The sequence below is a fragment of the Cornus florida genome, unplaced genomic scaffold (genome assembly GCF_030987335.1).
Source record: "Cornus florida cultivar Cherokee Brave unplaced genomic scaffold, ASM3098733v1 CherokeeBrave_3.0.0_Hap2_Chr08, whole genome shotgun sequence".
Taxonomy (NCBI): domain Eukaryota; kingdom Viridiplantae; phylum Streptophyta; class Magnoliopsida; order Cornales; family Cornaceae; genus Cornus; species Cornus florida.
Genome location: NW_026775578.1, coordinates 1720726 through 1742936, shown reverse-complemented (window position 1 = coordinate 1742936; position 22211 = coordinate 1720726). Strand labels below are relative to the sequence as shown.

At 34.7% G+C, this 22211-nt stretch overlaps 3 protein-coding genes across 3 annotated transcripts; 2 read left to right on the top strand and 1 right to left on the bottom strand.

Moving 5' to 3' along the window:
* Nucleotides 1-15436: 15436 nt before the first annotated feature.
* On the top strand, nt 15437-16326 carry LOC132268521 (RING-H2 finger protein ATL64). Its single transcript, XM_059769355.1, has one exon. It carries the CDS (start codon nt 15437-15439, stop codon nt 16187-16189), a length of 753 nt encoding a protein of 250 aa, XP_059625338.1. The 3' UTR covers nt 16190-16326.
* Nucleotides 16327-18110: 1784 nt separating this feature from the next.
* Nucleotides 18111-18764, top strand: LOC132268330 (cell wall / vacuolar inhibitor of fructosidase 2). The gene has a single exon (XM_059769187.1). It carries the CDS (start codon nt 18117-18119, stop codon nt 18660-18662), a length of 546 nt encoding a protein of 181 aa, XP_059625170.1. The 5' UTR covers nt 18111-18116; the 3' UTR covers nt 18663-18764.
* Nucleotides 18765-19331: 567 nt separating this feature from the next.
* On the bottom strand, nt 19332-21365 carry LOC132268814 (probable pectinesterase/pectinesterase inhibitor 7). The gene is made up of 2 exons (XM_059769663.1): nt 20320-21365; nt 19332-20202 (listed from the first exon to the last, which is right to left on the bottom strand). Exons 1-2 carry the CDS (start codon nt 21317-21319, stop codon nt 19508-19510), a joined length of 1695 nt encoding a protein of 564 aa, XP_059625646.1. The 5' UTR covers nt 21320-21365; the 3' UTR covers nt 19332-19507.
* Between the last annotated feature and the right edge of the window lie 846 nt (nt 21366-22211).

The following is a 22211-nucleotide window of genomic DNA, read 5'->3' as shown; positions in this document are numbered from 1 at the left end:
ACATTATACTTGTATGGTTGCACTTGGGGACTTCCATGATAACCAGCATATATAGTTTGAGATGAGGGGAAATTGAATTGCCCCTTGGTGAATGTTCATTTCAGCTCGTTTAATTTTAATTTATTTCAATGCCAACTGTATGTGTGAAAAAATTCCTCTCATGAGGCACTTCTTTGAAGATCACTTTCACCCGGGATTTCTTCTGTATATATGTAAGTGCATATTATTAGTGTATATATATAGGGATTTTTCTCTCCCTCCTAATTAAATAAATTTTTTTTTTTTGAATCAAACGGAGCATAATACACGGCCTTTGTTGATTAAGTTTGAATGAGTGCGCCAAAATTTCCAGTCTTAGCCATATATGCATGACTTCATCACATATGTATGTATAATTATAAACATAATATGTAATTTCGCATGGTGTACAAGAAGATACCTAATCTGTGTTGCTTGTCACATCAAAACTTCAGATGATGTCAGAGAGGCTCCATGCACACAACTGGTAATAATTGGACTTTGTGTTTAGGGTTCACATGACATGAGTTCATGAGTTCGCAAAGCATTTTACCCCTTTTTTCTCAATTCAGGATTTGCAGGATCAATAAAATTTGACTTGAAGGTCAGAACTAGAACAACTATATATGGAATTAAAGTTTTAAATAAATATGTAAATCATAATATAATTTTCATTATAATAGAATTCATAATAAATACATAAAAGGAAGAAAAAAAAAAAACAGAACTATCCCACAAATTAATACTATGCATTGTCAAATTTGTCAGCTTGGCTTTACATGCAACGATCCCATCATCAATCACTTCACGATGAAAATAATTGAAGGACCGGCAAACAAACAAGTGAGTGATCAAAAAGTGGATCCCACAATTTACTAACAAATCAACCAACTTGGGAGAGATCCTTTTCGCGTGTGGGAAATATGGAGACCACATTTTCTTTTTGTTTTTCTAAACTCTCTTTTATTTTTATTTATATATAAAAAAAAAAACCTAATTTTGTCTTGGTTTTAATGGTTTTCAAGAACTAGAGGCGAATATGATATGAGCCAATACACTGCAACATGTCAAGATTTTTTTCCTTCTCTTTTTGGCAAGTTCATTAAGATCTGTTTTTCTTCCATGTCAACATCAAATTTTCCTTTCTCATACTTGATTATATTTTCAATTTACGAGAATTATTTGTCCTTCAGTATAAAAGTTTTTAAATTACAATTTTCTTTTTATAGTTAACACACTCCCCTATTCTCTGATAACAAAATAAAAGAGAGAATGACAATTTTTTTCTTAATACCTCATTCATATTATTTTATTTTATTGCCGGTAGAGAATGACATAATTTTTTTCTTAATCCTTCATTCATCTAATTTTCTTTTACCGAGAGTGAAGGAGAAAAAAATCAATATTTTTTCTTGTACTCGCACTCTCTTAAATAAAATTTAAATTTTTTTTGGTCGATGGCATGGTGGGCACCTTCAAGGTGTAGTACTTTATTCTTGGAGCCACTTAGTTTTGATTTTTTCAATGGATTTTTATTGTTCGATGTCATCAATGTGGATGGATAAGGTCGCATGTATTATATCCATGCCATATTGCACCCTTTGCCTTTTGAATGATTCTATAAATTCCAATCTATATTTATTGAAAATTATATTGTAAAGTTACAAATATAATTCATACTTCGTCCGTGTAAATCAAGTTTGCCAAATTCAGTACGCTTTTTCCAAAGAAGATCCTTATGGATCATTTTAAAATTCGTAATTACGATTATAATATAGCGATCATATTTTTGGATTTCAATAATACCGTGATTTTCATACCCCCTTTTTTTTTTTTTCATTTTTTTCTGATAAATTAAGAAAAAGAGATTTGTACATAGATACACCTGTTCAGAGAGTTTGACGATTTACCAACTTATCAATAGATAAAAGTTAATTAATTACATGAATTGAATTTTTTTTTTTTTATAAATGAAAACGATATCGTATATCATTTCAAAGACACAAAGGTCAAGCCAACGCAGTATGGAGGCAAAAAGCCAAGTCAGAAAAGACATACAAATCATGAAGTAAAGCAATAAAATAAAGAAAAACAATAAAATGAATAATAGACTCCAGATCTATGTACAAAACATGAAGCAAAGTAATAAAATAAAGAACAAACTCCAAATCTGTGGAAAAAACAGAACCTAAAACTCTATAAACGAAACCACCATGAAAAAAACACAGCAAACTAAAGTGACGCAAAGATCAGGCCATCATCAAGGCAACAGCTTCAAGGTTACAACAACAAACAAGATTTTATTCTTTCATAATCTTCCTTTGTTAATATTCTTATTTGGGATAAATTACATTTGATTCTTCCAAGATATAGCATTAATTTAACGGGCTTATCCTGATTCCAAAAAAAAAATAGTTCAAACAAAATTACACTTACTTTCCCCCCAGGTAACAAAGTCAAGTTCACTTGAACACAATAAATTACCAAATATCACATACTACATTAAATTTTAATTTAACTTTACAACTAAAATAAAAAAAAAAAAAAAAACCCATAGAGGCTAGAATTTTAAGATGTTGCTTTTGTTTAATACCATAAAGAAAAGTCCAAAGTTGATGGAAAAGCTAATGTTTCATTTAGTAGGAAAGAAAATAATTGATTGGAAGGAAGAGAATAAGGGATGAACTAAACATCCATCAAGAAGATATTGTATGATTTTCTTTTATTGTTCAATTAGATAAAAGAGAAATAATAAACTTATTATTTATATTATGTGTTTAGAAATGATGGCAATGGGTGCGATTTTTGGCGAGTATCCTCCCCCACCCGTTCTCGTTTATTTTGCCTCACCCCATTCTTGCCTAAAATCACACAAATGGGTATTCTCTCGGCCCCTTTAAAATTTTTTCACCATGTGGGCTGAGCGGTTTAAAATTTTTCACCATGTGGGCAGCCGCTCAGCCTTGTTTAGACTTCCGAAATTGCAAATACAACTAGTGACATCCATTTTTATTTTTTCTCACCTATAATGCTAAAAATATTACAGGGTATTTCTCAACATAATGTCAAGAGCAATAAAACAAGACCAAGGGCAAGACAAAGCATACCAGATTTTTTCTTAAAACTAATTAAATCCAGAACTAAATAAAAAAGGTAAATTGCACTGATCTCTTTATAATTTGTCATAATTACAGGAACTCTAATTTGAGAAATTACACGAACTTTTCTTAAAAATGAAACATTCCTACACAGAAGTCTAGGGGTGTTCAAAAAATCCATTAAACTAAAAAATGGGATCGGACAATACTGAATTGGGTAGTTTGGGCTAGTTGTATATAAGGGTGGCAATATTTGACACGACACGCTAACAAGACACGAGATAAGCGGGTTAGGGTTTGAACTAATCGTGTTCGTGTCATAATTGTGTCGACACAAATTGACCCGCTAACTAAACGTTTCGTGTTCGTGTCTGACCGTGTAAACACGATTATGACACGATTAACCCGATTAATTAAAAGTGTCAGATAAACGTGTCGTGTTCGTGTCAAAAATGACCCATTTAGCAAAACGTGTAGAATAAATATGTCGTATTCGTGTCAAAAATGACTTAAACGTGTCTTTTCGTGTCGTGTCAAGTCTTGACCAATTTATTAAACAGGTTATGCGTGTCGTGTCGTGTTCGTGTCAACCCTAATCGTGTCCGTGTCGTTATCGTGTCAACACGAACACGACACGCCAACACAAATTGCCACCCCTAGTTGTATAGCAGTTTGGTCCGGTCCTGGGTCTAATATTATGGAACCGTAATTTTTTGGTCCTGTCCTGATTTAGGGTCGTGTTGGACCGGACCGAACCGTTACTATGTTATATATATATCATATCCTAAACCCTAAATCAATTAAAGTTCTCCCGTGCTCCCTTTCTTTCTTTTGTTCTTTAAATTCTTTATAAATTTCTTGTTAAAAAAGTCAAATTTCCCTTTTCAAATATATTTCAATTTTTTTTCCTTTCATTTCAAATATATCTCAATTTTCTTTCCTTTTTTTCTTCTTAAAATTCTTTTTTTTTTTTTTTTGGGTATATTATATCAGTTGATATTTTATTTATTTATTTTTTAAAAAACTTTGTCCCCTCAAAATTAAAATAAAATAAAAAGAAAATCAAGTGAGACCGATAAACCGAACCGAACTAAACTGGTTTTTTGTGGTTTGGTTTGGTTTGGTTCTATAAATATTATGGTTCGTTCTAATTCAAAAATAGTGAAACCGTTATAAATGGTTTGGTCCCAAAATACTCCCAATCCGATCCAAACCGGATCGTCGCACCCCTACACAAAACTCTCCGGCCTCCTACTGATGGACCGTCAAATGGATTTACAGACTTGTTTAATTTACTAAAAGACCCTTAAGTTTCTATTAAAAATGGCTGAATTAACCATATGTTTTTATATTTATATATATATATATATACAGGAAGACTCTCATGCGGTCCAAAAGAACAGATTTTTCAACGGACCAATAGTAAATTACAATTTATTAATTTATCAAACTTAATCATAATTAATATTTGTTACCTTAATAATCAATTTACCATAGTTAGCCAATACCTTTATTGAGTCTCAAATAGAAAACATATATTATTTAATCATGGCACGGAAACAATAAAAGGTCTCCAAATTTGGGTTTTCTGAGACAGAAATAAGAAAAATCTCCAAATTCTTCTGAGACAGAAATAAGAAAAATCTCCAAATTCTGATTCTGGTAATTTGCTCATTTTCATTTCCATTTACGTTTTCACACATTACCATTTCCTTCAAATTTTATGGACAAATACAATTAAATATCCAATCTCATCATCCCAATTTTGGAAATTGTTTATGGTATCAGAAAATCAACGTTCAAAATTTTAAAATATCTCAAAAACTATTTGTATTACTCAACTTCTTTTTTATTTTTTTTCGGTGGTTGAAAATAATCATGCAGAAACATTTTGGCGAGGCCAGGTCAAGTGCATATAACACACACACCCCCCATTTACCACTTCACAGTTTCTCCAATTTAGATCATAATTAACAAGAACTTTAATACTACATATCTAGCAATTCATGGTACTATAGGTATATTGTGATACCCCTCGGATCCGAGACACGGGTTGATCAAGTCCGACCCGAGTCCGAGGGATATCAAACAATTAAAGTATTTTAAATTGAACACGGAATACAAAACTGATTTAAGAAATAAAAATTTAAAAGCTGAAAGGAACTAGAAATAAATATCTTCCAATTAAAATTATAAAAATTCAAGCTTCAAAACCTCTGTAAGTTTGTAACTCGGGAATCCATCTATTGGACCCCTTATAAAATTCTCAAATAGGAGTTTAAATCATAGAAATAAATTCTACAGCTAACATAGAGAAGATTCCTACATAATCGGAGGAATGAATATCTGTATCTGCTCTGCACGTCAAAGCTCTAACCCTGGAACTGACGAACACCTGAAAAATAAAGGAGTGGGTCAAGCCCACATGCAAGTCCTGATCTACTACAATCCAAACAGTAATCCGATACGCAGATACATCCTAGGAAGACTCAACCATATCTAGAGTAGTCTATATATATATATAGTGCACACTAATAGGACCTTCACTGGACTATAATGGGGTCTCAACCTGAGTAGAAGGCAATATGTAAAAACGCACCCAAAGGTGGGCATGAATACCTAGACCTAACAGGGTACACCTCAACCATCATATCCAGCTAGGCATCCCAATGCATATACGCTCCCTAACCAACGACTCTGAGACTCATGCCCATATCGTGGTGCCATAACATATATATAAAGTCCGTCTAACCCAAGGTATGCCATTTTATTGTTTATTGAATTGACATAAGAATTTTAATCCAGTTTAGTCATTCAACTTAATCAGTCGATCTGATTTAAACACAATCAACATTTAATCCAGGTAGTTATTCAACTTAATCAGTCGATCCGACTACACACAAACACAATTAATCCAGATAGTCTTTCAACTTAATCAGTCGATCTGACTAAACAAGGTTCAGGATTCAATATTTTACAATCCTTCCCTTAAATCCAATAAGTTAGGTTTATGCGTTTTGAGCTAAACCATCCCTAGTATGACACCGTCCCATACCGGTTTATACATATCCATTCAAGTAAGACTTAACCTTTTTATGGTTAATCCAACTCATTCCAGATTAGGTAGAATTTAGTGCTTGAACTAATTCATACCTAGTATGTCACCGTCCCATACCGGTACATACAATCCTCCAATTAACATAGTCGATAAAACAGTAATAGATGCAAACCAACTATACTCCAGAATAAGCATTTATTATAACCTATCAAGTTTAGGATCAAATTATGCACACAATATAAAGTTTAGAAATCCTAAACCAATTCCTTTAAGCTGATAAAAATTTACTGAGCATTTAACTCCTCCAAACTGCGTAGTTAATTGAACCACACTATATAATCAACATCCATCCTCCAAAATATGTATCATTATAATTTGATACATATATATCAATAATAAGCATTCATTATAGAGCCTTAACAAAATCAATATTCCAATAATGTAATCTGCAAAATAAGTATAAGCATTCACATCCTCCAAGTTGTCCGTATCTGCCGTAGTTGAATAACAAGGTGAAAATTAACTTGATTCAACACAAATTCAGTTAAATTTAAGTAATTAATGTTACTTATAATCCTATTTATATATGTTTAATCCTAATTAAATCATATACAAACGATCCTCTAAATTCTCTAGTGTAATAGTTTAATATTCAAGGTGCAACCGGTACATTCCTTGCCTAACTGTGCATTGTCCAATCCTTAATTAAATTATGAATTTATGTTTCTCTATTGTTTAATGGATCTACAACACTTGTATCCATCCATTAATTCAATTCAAACCATTTAAAACACCCCACGTAGCCAAACAGTGCACTAAACCAAAACTGAGCGCATCCGGGTGAGAGCACTGCTCAAATTGCCTCAAGAGCCGGCTCTGGACTATTGGAGCCGGCTCCAAAACAGCCAGGAGCCGGCTCCAATCCTTTAGGAGCCGGCTCCAAAGGCTTAGAGGCGGCTCCTAGGTTTTCTGGAGCCTGTTCTTGCTCCTTTGGACACCGTCATCTGTTCTTGCTTCATCTTCTTCGACTCCGTAACTAACAGAGCCTCTGGAATGTTTTAATCAGTTGTTCTAGGGTCCAATCAAAGTTATAGATTAATCCTAACCCACTGATATGCAACCATGATTTGAACTAGACTCAAGTTTGGAAGCCACAATTACAGAACGTTCAAATAGCAACCTTAAACAACTTACAACAGATTTATGTTGTAAAAATCAAAACTGTTTTAAGATCTTGTTCCAGGCTTTAAACTCACTCCTAGATTAGTTACAAAGCATCCCACATATAATTTACAACCTTAGTTTACAACAACCTGAATCACAACTATAGAAAAACAGATTAACAGAGAAGCAGAAATAGGCAAAACAATTATCTTACGAGTATTTAAACCAGATTCTTATATGCATAAATCCATGATATTATGTTTGTTTACAATTGTTTTAGCCTTTATTAAGTCCCTGAAGTCCTCCTAGGCATGCACAGAACACAGATTAAAGAAATAGAGCAGAACAGAAACTTGCTTCTGATTTCCGATTGAAAATCCAAAACTGTTGTCGCTAGTAACTTCGGTAATGTCAATAGTTGTTATCAACCTCTGCCACTCCTAGTTAATTCCAGAACTCCTCTTTGATTCCCTACCTTACTCTCTTAAAATTCTCTCTGTATTCCCTCTGTATCCTTATGTACGTGAATATAGTGAATATGGTTTACAGGAAACCCTAGCAGACGTATACTTATGTATTTATAGGCTTAAGTTGAAACCCTAATTTAAATCCTAAACCAAACCCTAAATTAAATCCTAAACCAACTATATGTCGGCTCCAATCCTAAACACGATGTAAAACATAAAACCCTAATTACCAAAACAGTGCATTTACATAAACACGTAAAGAAACAAACCCAAATACAATTTAAGCAATTATTAAAAAAAACACAATTGAAAACAACTAATGAAAGAAAAACACATTTAAGTTAATTAAAAATAAAACAAATCAAATGAGCAAATAATTAATTAATTAAAACAAGCAAATAATCAATTAATTAAATAAAAATAATTATATTAAATTACAGGATTGTCCTTTTAAAATCAGGGGTATTACATATATCAAACTAAATCTTATTTATCAATTTGCAATGTAAATTGGAAACTCCTTTTCATGCCATTAATCTATCATATGCTTCTAATATGCCAATTAGTTCCCTGTACTAGATACATGTGGGACAATCATTAAATTAGTTTCCAAATGATGCTCAATTTCTAATCGAAAATAACTAAAATCGCATTCCTGGGTTAAAAGAACAAATTCAGAATGAAGTGTGGAATAATTACTGAATAAGCTTTTTTCAGGAGTTCAAAGGATACCAATTTTTTAGGGTTCATGAATAAGCTTTTTTAATTTTTTTGCTCTTCAAATTTTTTTTTTTTCGGATTTTTTCATAAGCAATGATTATAAATTTATGAACAAATTGACTGTTGGAGATTGTAAGAAAGATGGAAGAGATTAAGGAGGAGAAATATTGAATAAAGATATTGACTAACTATGATAAATTGACTATTAAGGTAACAAATATTAACTATGGTTAGGTCTGTTAAAGTAATAACGTGTAATTGACTATTTGACTTTAGGTCCGCTGAAAAATCAATTTTTTTGGACTGCATGAGAGCCTTCCTGCCTGTATGTGTGTGTGTGTATATATATATATATATATATAGGTTTATATATAGGTTTATACTTTATAATGCTCCTGTGACCAAAACGCCGATCTCATGAAAACCATCGTTGCTCAGCCAGATTTCGGAGGTATTTAACTCGCTACGTGAGTTGGATAGTTTTGATTTTAAGTTTGTTTTTAAGAGGTTATTATAAGATTATTATATATAGGGTTTGAAGTGTGTGTTTGACCGAGGAAGCCGAAGAACTGTGCCGTTTTACCACCGAAAAATATACCGGAGAAGATGGGAAGTTAACAAAGATCAAGTCTGCATAAAAGAAATGTTTGACGCAATCTCAAATTTTATTCAGGATTTCCTTTATCAGATGGATTCATTTCATGATTGCTACCGTTCTGTACCTTCGTCGGAACAGTTCGGTTGTGAGCTTTGGCTCTGATACCACTTTCTGACTTTACTCTGATACTACTTTGTTGGAAATAGTGGGCTATACAAACAAATGTAACTCTATATAATTTGAAAGAGAAATGGAGGAAGAAATATATTATTTCACTTATATCCAACTTATTCTGATTCTAAAATGACTAGAGTACATGATTATAAAGGCCTCACATATGTATATGTAACCATTATATTTAAATGTCCATAACTCTCATTTCTTCCACTAACATAGTCTTCAATAGGTATAACTCCCACTAACCCACTAAAATGACCATTACTAGTTGTGATAAGTGCTTAAATGTTGCACATTTCAGCACCTAAGCTAGGGCATCAATCTTACTTGCATATTTTAGTTCTAATTTATGTTTTTGTTATTTTCAGGTCAATAAGGTTCAAACGGACGAATTTCGGTTCATTAAAGCCTTTTTGAAGTCAAGTAAAGACAATCAGAAAAAGTTTAGAAATGGCAAAAAAAGGCCGCAGCCCATTGTTCATATAGTGTGCTTATCCTTCAAAAGCGATCAATTCTACCTTTTTTCGGGCCTTTGATAATGTTCCCAACAATCAAGAAGCAAATCGATTAGCCCGGGGCCAAAATGGAGTTAAACAGGGTTTAAAAGAGATTTATAGCATTGGGGGATCGATTCCCCACTATTGGCAGAAAGGTGCAGAAAAATACCCCCTGGGGATCGATCCCCAAGGCTGGGGGATCGATCCCCCAGCCCCTGGCAGTATTACGGGATTTAGCTTTTACTTGGCTACGGGATTTTCTTGTGAGGGCTTATTTTGTGAACTATGGGCCTCCAATAATGTGGGTATTAAAGGAAAAACAAAGACCTATTGTAGGGAGAGTTTTTATGATTATTTGTTTAGTTTTTAGTTTTGGCTGTAAGATATATCGTTTTCTCTGGAAAAAGTAAAAGAAATAAAAAGTTAGGGTTTCAAGAAGTTTTACAGACTCTCTGTTTACAATGGAAAGAAGAAGAAGAAAGAGCCAAAAGATGGAGATGGAGCTTTTTGACACCATGATCATCTCCTCCATGAGCTAGTTCTTCACTTAGGGCTTGGATGAGCCCTAAGTTCATGTAACCTAAACTTTTGTATTTCTTTTCTTGGGGAATTAATATGTTGTAATTAATTGTATGGCCTTGTGATTTCTTTATATATACATGCTTGATTTGACAAATTAAGGATTGTATTGATAAATTCTTTCATTGAAATCTCCAGTTGATTATATGTCTATGTATGATTAATTAGGGATTTTATTCTTCATTAGATGATTTAAACTTAATTCTTCCATTAATTCTATATGTAAATTTCATGTCTATGTGTGGTTACTTTAGAATTATATTCTACACTAGATACTCCTTGTAGATGTGTTTAGTGATGGCCATAGCATGATATTTATTTGATACAATTGTCAATTAATTTGATGGATAAAGGCTTAATCTTGATGGGTTATTTTACAAATTAGCTTTCTTGTCATTAGTTAATTGTAGTAAAGTAGGCAATTTGTGCTTGATTATGTTAATCCATACTCCTAATTACAATTAGTATTATCTTCTTGATTGATATGTGCTCTTATCGGATACATTTGTGAATGTGTATGGTGGGTTATGACGTAGTCTTGAATGTGTTCTACACTTTAGTTTAGTTGTCATTAGGTAGACAATTTGATCTTGATGTTGATAATCTATGCTTACAATTGTGATTTGTGATGACAATGTAACCACACCTATGATTACACTAATGATTTCCCCATTAATTGAAAGCAATTGGTTAATTGCATAGGTTTAGCGGTGACTCCTAACCCTAAGACTCTCTTCATATCTCTTTAATCCCTTAGTTTAATTTAGTTTAATTTATTGGCATTGTAATTTATTTAATCACTTCACTAAACTCTTTTTCTCTTAACTCTCTCTTTTTTTCTCTCTCTCTTGTGCAATCTCATTAGCACTAAAATCAAGTTTAATCTCAATACGTGTTCAATCATTCGGAACGATCCCTTCTCACTTCATACTTGACGGTATAAGTATCAAGCGGCTTTTATATAAATTTAAAGTATGATGCCCATTTGATACCATTTCCAAAACCAAAGTGTTGTGCATTATTTTGTGCACACGCTTAGGTCGCATCAAGTTGTAACTCTAATGACTCTTGATTTTACAATACTTTAACTCTAACTAAGACAATTTACTACCCACTAACATGTATGATAAATTCACACATGCATCATGGATATAAAAATACTCGAAAATACTAAATACTAAAATCAAGTTTATTATTCAACACCCCCCTTTAAACTTGATTTTTGTAACTTGAGAATCTTATTAATCTTGGGGGCTTGATCAAAAGTTCAATGGTTGATCTTCAATTCCACCTCCTTCAATAGTTTCAATCTTTTTGGCCATTTCCATTGATGTGTAGGGCTTGTGAAACTTCTTCAAATGCTTGAATAATGCCCTTTTATGATCAACATTTATCTTCTTCACATGGGTGCACCATCATTTTTCTCTCTTCTTGAATTCTTCAAACTTCTTGAACTTTTTATGTGCTTATTCTTTGGAATAAAAAAATAACTCCATATTCACCCAACCTGTGTCAATTACAAAATTCTCCAAACCATCTTGTAAAAAATAATTCAAAAAATTCTTGTCGCCTTTAGCTTCAATCTTATAATTAATTGGAATAATTTTCTTGAGGAGAAGTTCATCATTCTCCACAAAATAAGTATTATTTGATGAATATGAAGAAATAATAATTTTATCAAATAAGTCAAATATAATTTCTTTCAAGATAGAATTTGTAACCATACCTGAAAATGTTAACTCACCAACTTAAACTTTTGCCTCTTTTTTAGCAATTTCTTCTTCTAAATCTTTTATTTTCACTTCATCCTCCTCCACTTTTTCAATTTCTTCTTTAACATATTTTCTTACCTCTTCCTCATTCACCATTTCAAATTCTCCTTCAACTTTTGAATCTCCAAAATCTTTAACTTTTTTTGCATGATACACCTTTTTCATTCTCCATAACTTTGTCCTCAAAATTTTCATAATCACCATTCGTAAACTCATCATCCTCAAAGTATTGTACCCAATACTCCATGGGTAGTGATTCACCTCTATGATTAGAAACGATGGTCTCGAGCATCTTCCAAACACAACTTGGAGTTTTGGACTCTCCAAAATACTCCCAAATTTCTTGATGTATTGCCTTTTGCAACACTACCAATGCATTTTCTTCTTTTTTTTCACGAAGCTTGTTGGACATGCCACTCTTTGGCTCTTCTTCAACAACATCCCACAAATCACATGCTTTGAATTATGAAGTCATGATGATTTTCATTCTCTTGTAATTAGAGAACATCATCTTCTCACTAAGAAAATACATTTTCCCCTCTTCATCATCATTAAGGAGAATCATGTTTTTTCTAAAAATATTGAACCTTTTAGGATCAACTTTGTCGAGCCTTCAGGATCGTTTACGCTCTGAACATGAAACCTGGCTCTGATACCACTTTGTTGGCGTTGGCTCTGATACCACTTTCTGACTTTGCTCTGATACCACTTTGTTGGAAATAGTGGGTTATACAAATAAATGCAACTCTATATAATTTAAAAGAGAAATGGAAGAAATATATTATTTCACTTATATCTAACTTATTCTAATTCTAAAATGACTAGAGTACATGACTATATAGGCCTCACATATGTATATGTAACCATTACGTTTAAATGTCTATAACTCTCATTTCTCCCACTAACATAGTCTTCAATAGGCATAACTCCCACTAACCCACTAAAATGACCATTACTAGTTGTAACTCTTATGAGTCTTGATTTTACAATACTTTAACTCCCACTAAGACAATTTACTACCCACTAACATATATAATAAATTCACACATGCATCATGGATATAAAAATACTTGAAAATACTAAATACTAAAATACTAAAATCAAGTTTATTATTCAACATCGGTCACTGAGCGAAGTTCGCCGGAACTGTTAGGGTCTTCTCTGAAGTGCGCCGGTTGTTTTTCGAAGCTTTGTGATCTCGTCAGTTGAATTTTTGGTCTTAGCATTCGCTGTGGCCATAACTGGAACTTCTTTCTTTGCTGGAATCTTCCCTGGTACAATTTTCTCCTCTAGAGCTTTCAATGGATGCTTAAGTTCGGTTGGATCTTCAATGCTCACACCATCCACTGAAGTACATTGTGCTTGTGCATATCCATTCTGCTCGATAGAAAATTTTCACTCCAAAAACTATTAGTTCTTCTATCACAGTTCTCAAAGTGCAATGATTTTCGAAGTTCGGAGCAAATTAATTTGGCTTTATTTTAATTTTTTATTTTTACCTTTACTTGTTTATTGCGGCATACTCTAATAGTGTCATTTTACAAAATTATTTATTTTTATTTTTATATATGTTATAAAATAGATTAAGAATAATTTATTTAATTTAGGGGTTAAATTTGTTAGAGGGACCTATTTATACTAAATTAAAACTCTAGGGTTTCGTTTGGATACACAGGAGAGAAAATAAAGGAAATGATTATAAAAGAAAAGAAAAGAAAAGAAAGGAAATGATAGCTATAATTTATATTCATGTTTAAATAGATAGGAAAGAAAAGAAAGGAATTGGCAATATTATTGTTTGGATAACATAAATGATAGAAAAGAAAGGAATTGGCAATAATGAAATTACCATCTTACCCTTTTTGGTAGGGTTAGTACATATCAATATGATTGTGCCTGAAATTGATCTGTTGCTGGTAGAATAGGAGCTTAATCCTTTGAACTAATATGAAATATTATTACGTATGTTGTATATATATATATATATATATACACACACACACACACACACTCATCAATTAGAAGGCAAACCATATAAGAGCTTAATTTTTTGGGCAAGGAACTTGCTTTCAAATAGAATTCAAATGACGCATAAAATACAATTTTGTTGACAAAAAGAGTTTGGTTTTATAGTATTGTTCCGGTCCTATGTGTCTGTTCGGTGGCAGAGCCACGTTGAGTCCAATGAAGCACTAAAATTTTCTATTATTTGTCCCCACGTTGAGTTCATCCCCTCTTCACCTGAAGCTCCCTCAGAAACCATAGCCCCCATCTCATTTTTCCCTTCTGTTCAACACTATCACCACTGCGAGCCACACCCTTTCTCTTTCTCTGTATTTTCTGGCGCCATCTCAGGCCTTCGCGCCTTCAGCAACTCCAACGAGCTCTTGGCCTCATCGGCCGAGCCTCATTCTCCATCGCGGGTCTTGTTCTCCATCTTGGTCTCTCTCTTCTCAAGTCGTTTTACGGCCAAGGAGAACTCGCCATTGCAAGTGCCGACGATCTCTGCAACTTCCGGCGACTTTTCCATATGGGATACTTTTTGTCATTAGCTCCCTTTCTCTCCAAATCCTTCCAAATCTTGTCAATTTTGGAGGGATTTCAAATGAGGGATTTGAAATCATTTCTTTCCCCTTCAAATCATCCCATCTAAACACAACACTACTTATCTTTTTCTTTCTTTTCTTTCCAAATCCCCTAGATCTTCCTATCCAAACGAAGCCTAGGTGTATTTTTTTGTACATGAAAGGTGTCCTCCAATAATGTCTTTTTCAATCCTTTTAAAAAATTTATTTATTTTTATAGAATTTATAAAATAGTTTAATAAGAATAATTTAGTTAACTTTTAATTTAAATTTATAAAAGAGATTTATTTGTATCAAATTAAAACTTTATGAATATTCTTTATAAGGTGTGATATTACCGGGTGTGATGACCCTATTGCCCAAATCATACTAAGCATTCCAAAAGTATAATTAAAAAAAAAAGTGAGTTGTGCCCTTTTGACATCCTCAAATCTCAATCGTGATTTTATTTTGTCAAACATCAAAATTTTTATGTGAAGCGACAAACAGTGAAAGCAGGATTCCATAGAAGGCAACAATATATATAGAGCAGCGGAAAACAGCCCGCCACTTCCCCAACTTTAAAAAGGCTGAGAAACCGATCAACTCAAATCCAAGGAGGAACCTTCCTCTTCCCTTCCCATCCCAACTTCCCCCATTTGAACCTCCCCCTTTCTCTCTCTCTCTCTCTAAAACGCACACTCTGTTTCTCTCTCTTTCTCTCATGGATGATAATACAACAGCTCTCACAACCACAAGGGGCTGTGATCCAAACAACTATGGATTTAGCGGAAGGGTAATGTTGATCTCCGTTGTGATTCTCTTCGCCGTTTGCTTCATCATAGTCTGCTTCCACTCCTACGCGCGCTGGTCCCTCAACCGCCGTGCCCGCCAACTCCGTGACCACCACCGCAGCCTTCGACGGTCTCACCGCTTCTCCTTCGAGTCCGAATCCATCGTCAATGCACCCCAAGGTCTCGACTCAGTCGTCCTCACATCCCTCCCCACCTTCATCTACGACTCTGTCTTCCACGACCCTCCTCTAGAATGCGCCGTGTGCTTATCTGAATTCGAAGACCACCAGAGGGGTCGTCTTCTACCCAAGTGTAACCACTGCTTCCACGTTGATTGCATTGGCATGTGGTTTCACTCCCACTCTAACTGCCCACTCTGCAGAGCCCCGGTTCAACCTCCCTTTCCGGTCCGAACCACCATCCAAACAGTGCCCGAATCGGCCAGTTCGGAGGCAGAGTCGAGTTTTAGGCTGTGCCCAGAGTCTCGAACCGATGAAGATCAAACAACTTTTTGCGCTTCTTCTTCGCCGCCTGCTTTGGAGGGTATAACAGTAGAGGTTCCGGTGACAAACGAGGTGGGTTCGAGAAATTCGGAAGATATGGATGCCGGGTCGAATAGTGATAACGGGTTGGGGAAACCGGATAGTCCAGGTTTGTCGGTGAAAAGATTTTGGAGCATATAGTAGATAGAGACGATAAGGCTGTGGTTTGGGTCAGATCGAAGAGCTGATCGGTGAGTCTTATCGGATATCGAACCACCGGGCAGAACTTTGGTAATTATCTGTAACGTTTGTATCAGGTAAGCCTCGGCAGTAAAACACGTGGCGTCGATTTTGTAGACGTGGCACTAGGCAGTGCTTTCTTTCATACGTTTCGGAACTTTTTCTGGCTGGTGTTGTATATACTATGTGCCATATTGCTACTTTTGCGCCCCTTTATTGGTTTTTTAATTCATTTAAATGCCTTATCCATTTCGGGATATAAACACTGTTGTGATAAGTTTGAATTCAGTGTTGTGTTTAAAAAAGGAAATTAAAAAAAAAAAATGGAATTCAGTGTTATCCATTGTGATTAAAAATTTTGGATCACATCACACTGCATAGTCTACTTTAGCAATTTTTTTGCCGCACCGTGATTAAATCTTGTTAATTTGGAATATTATGCTATCCAATATTGTGGTCAAACTTTATATTATTTTATCCAAATTGATCCTGTTGTGGATATTGGATTACGTCGATCTTTAATTGTTTTTTATTTATAGATTAAATTGGAATAATGATGGTTTTTTTTATCTTTTTATTAATTTGGAGTTAATTGTAGGAATTAACGAGTACCTTTTAATGTGCCTGTCTATAACTAGCTAACTGTTTCGCTTATTAGTAAATGACTCATTAATTGTGTAATTCTAATATTTATATCTTAACATTCAACTTTATGGATGTAGTTAAAAGTTTTGGTGTGACTTTTAGCTAACGTGGTAAATGGCTTGTTGGGTGGGTAAGAAAGCTGATAAGAGTAAGATAAGATAAAATAAAACAAAAAATAATAAACATATATTTATTGTACAAGTGCCTTTTATTTATTTATAATAATATAGAAATTAAGAACGCTGAATTAATGTTGCTGAATTATTCATGCAGCCACATTTGATATTCAATTAATATTCAAGTCCATTGAAGATAAAGTTTATACCATCCTTTTAGTAAATTTATTTTTCAAGATATAATCCATTGTGGGTTATAAAACACTCCATAAAATCACCTAAAATTTTCGACGTAGAGGTTGGCGTCCAATTCTATTTTGGATGTGAGTGTCTTCCATTTTTTTCATTTAAGGAAGGGAATATATCAAATTGAGGCGGCTGAGGCCCATTTTATATTCCAACAAGGCCGCTAATGTAAGTCATTACTTTGAGAATAGCCCCAATAGCGTACTTATATTGGCCCAACCCAACTTAGAGCCATTAAATCACGAATATATATATATATATATTCCTTTTTTCGATAAGGTAAGATCACAAATAAAACATTGATGCAACTAAAGAAAAATTGAGGCCGCTTGGTTTAGTAATTGGTTTTTTGAAAAATAAAAAATTTGCATGGTTAACATTTTTTGAGAGGATTTTTTAAAAAATCAATTAAAAATGTCTATTTTCAAAAACAGTAATTTATATACTTTCTTAAAAATTAAACAAGTTCTAATCTGAACCAGTCGAACCCCACCCCTTCTCTTTTTGGCAAGTAAATCATACAAATTAATCTTCGTTCTTTGTTTTCAAAGAGGGATAAATACCAATGGCGTTAAATGTGTGCGGTACTAGAATTGGGGTATATAGTTGTCTTGATTTGGTGAATATAGATGGTTGTTAATAATGGAAAAGATGATAGTGATTTGCAAAAAATAACCTCCTTAATGATTTAGTGGTTAACAAAGCCTAAAAACCAACTAACTTCTAATTAATACGGGTTTGTAATAACAATGGATGATCATTCTTTAAGGCTGTCCCCAAAACTGAACAAGCCCTAAAAACCATAAAAAACTAACCATCCCCATATATAACCTCAAGAAAGTGGAGGTACCATATTCAGGCAAAGAGAGAGACGATCCAAAATGAGTCATCCCATGATTTCAAGTTTATGCTTTCTATTACCTCTAATAATCCTTCTTCTCCCTAGCCTCATCTCGGCCGACCAAAACACCATTTCACAGGCATGCGAGCAAGCCACACCCAAGGATTTTTGTGTCTCTTTTCTTCAGGCTAGTCCCGAGAGCCAAAATTCAGACATAAAAGGTCTTGCCTTCCTCGCACTCAAGCTTGCAAACCAAAATGCGACCGACGAGTCGGCCCAGATCAGGGAATACCTTCGTCGTCAAGGGAATACGGACCCGGCCGTGCAGCAAGCCATCAGTGACTGCGGCGTGCAGTACCTGGACGCCACCAATCAGATTGACAACGCGGTCCTTGCATTGAGTGTGGGTGCATATAGCGACGTGGACAGGTGGGTGAAGGCTGCCATTACTGATATTGACGTTTGTGAGGATGGGATCCAGAAACAGACCAGTGGCCGTGCCGTGGAGGTGTCTCAGAAAAACATTTTTGTCCGCCAGTTGTTCAACATGGCTCTCAGCGTCGCCCATGTTTACGCTCAAAAGTGATCATGTCCATTTACATACGTATTTCTATTTCATGTAATAACCTTATTATTTTGAGTTAGTTGTTATTTTCTATTATTAAAAAAAGAATAATAAAATAATTAGTCAAAATTATTACATAATAGAAATTCCCAGAATATTCAATAATTTTCGATGAGTAACACCAGTATTTCCCACGAGTATATAAATTCTTCATTGTTGAGCACGCTTCTGTCCCGGAGCATTTTTAATTGAAGCCCATTAATTTATGTCTTTTACCTATTGTCCGTACATACTCTCCACGTAAAATCACATCTTCCAATGCAGACCAACTAGTAATTCAACAATATCCTAGCATTCAATTATCATTTACTTTTCTTCAGTTTGTTAGGTTTCATCCCATTCCTTACCTTGCTTAAACAGAGATGGGCTTGATGTCTTGCAGCCTTTTTTAAATGCATGTCCCATTCAATAGCTGTCACAGTACAAAATCCGATTCACATTTATATCATTTTCTTTTTTCCCAGGCCACACAAGTCATTAAGTATTCAATTGATCGTTCATAAGCTCCCCAAAAGACCAAAATGCATGCCTACTTCTTTGACCCCACCGCCTCACCCTAGAGAGATTTTTATTAAGATAAAGTTGGAAGGGGTGTTCTTGAGCACAACAATAAAATGAATTAACCCAATATTGACAATTCAAATTAACATATAGCAATTGAATTAACAGTTAAATTCCAAGCTCTACATTTGGTGCAGCTTGGGCTTTACATGCTTATTTAATTGACTAAAACAATTACAAGAATCAAGAACATGGAAAAAAGAAATTTTCAATACAATGTGGTGGCGTGGTGCTGCTGCTGCTCATTATAATCCACCAGTGCTGTAAGGCACTCCGGTCTGAGGTAACCAATCACCCCCAAGTATAAAGTTAGTTACGGTGAAATTAGTAACGTCGGGGGCATTATTAATAATGTGGAAACCGGACCATGTCACTCTACCACTAGTGTCAGATCCAGGCCCCGTGTTATTGTACTCGGCATAGTATGAGGTGTTTAGTGCAAAATCACCTGACCATTCGTGCCAACCCACAGGATTAATCACGCTGTCCACGAAAGATTGCAAATAAACAGTCCTTGAATATTCCTTCCACGGCCTTCCTAGATACGTCTGGGTAGTGCTGTTGCTTGATGCCAAATCGTCGGCTGCTTTGATCGTGCAATTTTGTATTGAAATGCCGGTGTTCTGGTTCGGGTCTGTTCTGCCTTGGGCAGTGATGGCATTGAACTGTCCAGAGAGTGGCAGCCGAGGATACAAGTTGCAATTTTGGAACACAACAGCAGCGTTTCCAAATATATAATCTACAGTCCCATATATGTCACATTCTCTATAAAATTGTCTAAGTGAATGTACATATAATGTATCTTGGTACCCTTCAAAACTGCACCTATAAAATGTAGACAAATCAGCCCCATTTCTTACAGCAACCGCCTGGTGCTTGATTCCCCCAGCTGTGTTTCGGAATGTTATGTCCACGGCCACAAATCCTTGTGCGGTTACAGCTGAAATATTGATTGACACACACATAAAATTCGTAAGAATTAATATGGAACAAACTAATTAATTAATTAATGCAATTAGTAATGAAAAAATAAAAAAAATATATATATTGAAATTACCAAATGTTGCAGAATTGAATGTAGTCCACCCATCAACAACATTACGATTGCCAGTGATCACCGTCTGATTGATCCCGTCACCGATCAGCATCAAATACTTCTTGTTCTTCGCAATGGACACGTATTCTTCATAGACACCGGCTGTTATATACACCAAAAAGTAGCCATTGGTTCCATCAGTGTTGTTTGGAGCTGCAGCCACTGCATCATTGATGGTGGTGAAATTTTCACTTCCATCTTGGCTCACGATCACGATGTCACTCACCAGAACCTGATCATCACCTGCCTGAAGAAGTTTCCTTCGGCCCACAGCCTCGAATATGGCCTGGTGTCGGCTAGACATTTTAAAAGAAAAGCCACCATTTGTCAATGCTAATTGCTTCTTAGTAGGCTTCCATGTGATCCCCTTTTTCTTCTTGGGAACCCACCCTTTGGTGAAGAGAGCTAAAGAAACACTATAAAGCTTTGTGTCATTAGCAAGAGGCATGGAAAGACCATTCTTGACACTCCAAGCCGAGGCTGTAGCTTGAAGGCCATCCAAACAAGTCTGTGAGTTGGTTAAAATAGCACTAAGCAGAGTTTGGACATCGTCGGCTTTCAAGGTAGGGAGAATTGTGGCAGTGGTATCCACAGTTTGAAAGGAACTTGACAGAAAGTCCATGTTAAGGGCAGCTAGAACTTGGCAATCGTTCAGAGCTTGAATGGCACCATTTGTCAAAGAAGAGGGACGGCTAAGATACTTTTCAATTAGTGACAAGAATTTACGAGCAGATGATAAGGACTTCCGGACAGAAAACCGGCCATAGTCATATACATTGGCGGAGTTATTGATGGGGAGCATAGATTTGCAGAAGGAAGGATAAGGAGTGGACTGACAAATGGTCCCGGACGATATAGGATTGCCAGGAAGAACATCAGCACAAGACACACAAGACAAGAATGAAAGTAATGTGAGAACCACAAGTATGGTGAGAGAAGAGATAAGGAATTTAGAAGCCATTGTCTTGAATGTGTCTAATGGGATTGGTTCGTATATATATATATATATATATATATATATATATATATATATATATATATATGTGCGTATAAGTGATTGAGGAAAGGGTAGGTTAGTTTGAGATTGAAGAAATTGAGGGATTTGTAAGTATATATTGTGTAAAGTCAACTTGCATGGCTTTGCAAAAACGCGTAGATCTGGAACAATTGGATTTTAGTTTCATTGGTAATGTTGGGCAACATAAACAGAGGCGGCAAGTTGTGTATGTGTGTGTTATTTTAATGAACTACAAGTAGAAGGTATTGTAATGCTTCCCATGTATGTAGAATTGCTGCTCTACATTATTCCACTGGATTTGTCAACGGGTGGGCACATGCCAACCCGACTAGGATTAGCTAGTTAGATATTAGAATCTTATTAATTTGTCTTTGCCTAATTTTTGTGACTCATTGGAGTCTTATGCCTCTCATCAATTGAAAAAAAATAAATAAAAAATAACAGAACGAAAAAAAAAAAAAAAAAAGACACATTATGTGAGTTTTGAGATGGAAGGGGTGGTTATTAAATAAGTATACCATAATGTGGCCTACTTGTGGTACTTTATTCTGAAGCTAATTATGATTAGGTTCCAACCCAAGAAACACACCATATCATTATTCTTAATATGTCAATCTGAGAATGTACTTTCTCTTGCTTTTATTCAATTCTTGTTCCAATTTTTACTGAAAGACACTCCTGATAAATTACTAACTCGTTGTTGTCAAAAAATTTGAAAATTAAATTCTTTTCTTTTCTTTTCTTTTTTATTATTTTTTATTTTTATAAGGGCAAGAATGTTCAAAATTAGTGAGTTAGTTACGGTAAGAAAAGAAGAGGGTACAAAATTCAAACT